Source organism: Carettochelys insculpta, chromosome 1 (assembly GCF_033958435.1).
Source record: "Carettochelys insculpta isolate YL-2023 chromosome 1, ASM3395843v1, whole genome shotgun sequence".
Taxonomy (NCBI): Eukaryota; Metazoa; Chordata; order Testudines; family Carettochelyidae; genus Carettochelys; species Carettochelys insculpta.
The window spans coordinates 3,440,091-3,441,783 of NC_134137.1; the positions used below are offsets into that span (position 1 = coordinate 3,440,091).

The window sequence follows — 1,693 nt, forward strand, 5'->3', positions numbered from 1 at the left end:
ACTGCCTGCCTGCCTGCCTGAGCACACGGCCTTTCAAACAAACAAACACACACACTCAGCTCAGCACTCCAAACAAACAAACTCCAAACTCCAAACAAACACACAAGCCCAAAACCTCCAAATATAAGCAGCCACTTACCCCAAGGTGCTTTAGTTTGCTCCTTCCTTCTCCTCCTCCAGGAGAGCCTCTCCAAACTCCCTCCTGTTAGCACACACCCTGTTTGCCAGCACCCGGTCGCAAAGCTCCCTGGTCGCTTACTAGCAGGGTTTAACCCTTCCTCACATTTTTTTTAAGTCTATTTGCCTCAGACCCCAAAATGGCATGAAAGATTGAACTCACAATCCTGTGCAGTCAGTGTTTTAGTGAAGATGTTGCAGTACCACATCACCAAGCAGATGTACTCTGAGCTCACTCTCCGAGGCGGAGGAGAAGAGGAAGATTTTAGGTCCTTTTATGAGTAAGAAGCCGGAGCAGCCTGTCCCAGATCTGTTTGGTCTTCACCCCATAAACAATGGGGTTAAGCACGGGGGGCGTAAAGAGGTACAGGTTGGCAATGAGAATGTGGAAATACAGGGGCACATTCTGGACAAACCGGTTTGTGAGGGAGATGAAAAGACCAGGGATGTAAAAGGCTAAAATGGCACAAAGGTGGGATACGCAGGTTTCGAAAGTCTTGATCCGGGAGTCTTTTGTGGGGAGTCTGAAGATAACCCTGAGGATCTGGATATAGGACACAGCAATAAAAACTGCATCCAGACCCTTCACACAGAATTGCATAAAGAGGCCATAATAACTACTGATACGGATGTCGGCACAGGCCAGCTTCACTACAGCTATATGCACACAGTAGAGCTCAGGGATAATGTTGGTTCTGCAATATGGCCATTGCCTCGCCAGGAAAGGATAGGGCAGTGCAAGTATGCAACCGCGCAGCACCACAACCAAGCCAATCTTGAGTACCACAGGTTTTGTCAGGATGGTGGAATATCTGAGTGGATCACAAATGGCCGCATAACGATCCAAAGCCATGGCCACAAAGATTCCAGACTCCATCACTGAGAAGCAGTGCATGAAGAACATCTGGGTGAGGCAGGCATTGAATTCTATCTCCCTGGAATCAAACCAGAAGATGCTCAGTGTTTTTGGAAGGATGGATGTGGACAGGACCAAGTCGCTGATGGCCAGCATGCTGAGAAAATAGCACATGGGTTGCTGGAGATTCGGCTCCATCTTCACAATGAACAGAATGGTGAAGTTCGCCAAGATGGCTACAATGTACATGGCACAGAAGGGGATGGAGAGCCAGACATGGGCTGCCTCCAGGCCAGGAATGCCCAGCAAGATGAAGGTGGAGGGGTGGGTGACTGAACTTGTGTTGTAATGCAACATGGAGTAGGGAACAAGGGCTCAGATCTGAACCAGAACAGTGTCACCCATATATTCCCCTGATTTCTTGTATGTGCCCAGGTTCTGAGGTGATGGTCACAGTAGAAAGGCCTGGAGGGAGAGACAATGTGAATATGAGTCATTACATGCACTGCTGAAGTCTGTTCTCTTGGGTGAAGCAGATTGGTCACCCTCTGCACATGAAAAATGTAATTTTGAGTATTAGGGGAATGAGTTATGATCCACTCTACTAATGTCAGTCCTGTACTTTATGGTATCCATGTGTCAATTGTTCTATCTGTTGTG

At 47.9% G+C, this 1,693-nt stretch overlaps 1 protein-coding gene across 1 annotated transcript; it reads right to left on the minus strand.

Annotated features, from left to right (window-relative positions):
* Positions 1-442: 442 nt before the first annotated feature.
* LOC142002047 (olfactory receptor 52R1-like) lies at positions 443-1,390 on the minus strand. The gene has a single exon (XM_074977844.1). The coding sequence runs from the start codon at positions 1,388-1,390 to the stop codon at positions 443-445; it is 948 nt and encodes a 315-aa protein (XP_074833945.1).
* Positions 1,391-1,693: the final 303 nt, after the last annotated feature.

Excerpts from the sequence above, each read along its gene's own strand:
- LOC142002047 (XM_074977844.1), bottom strand. The coding sequence starts at position 1,390 with ATGTTGCATTACAACACAAGTTCAGTCACCCACCCCTCCACCTTCATC.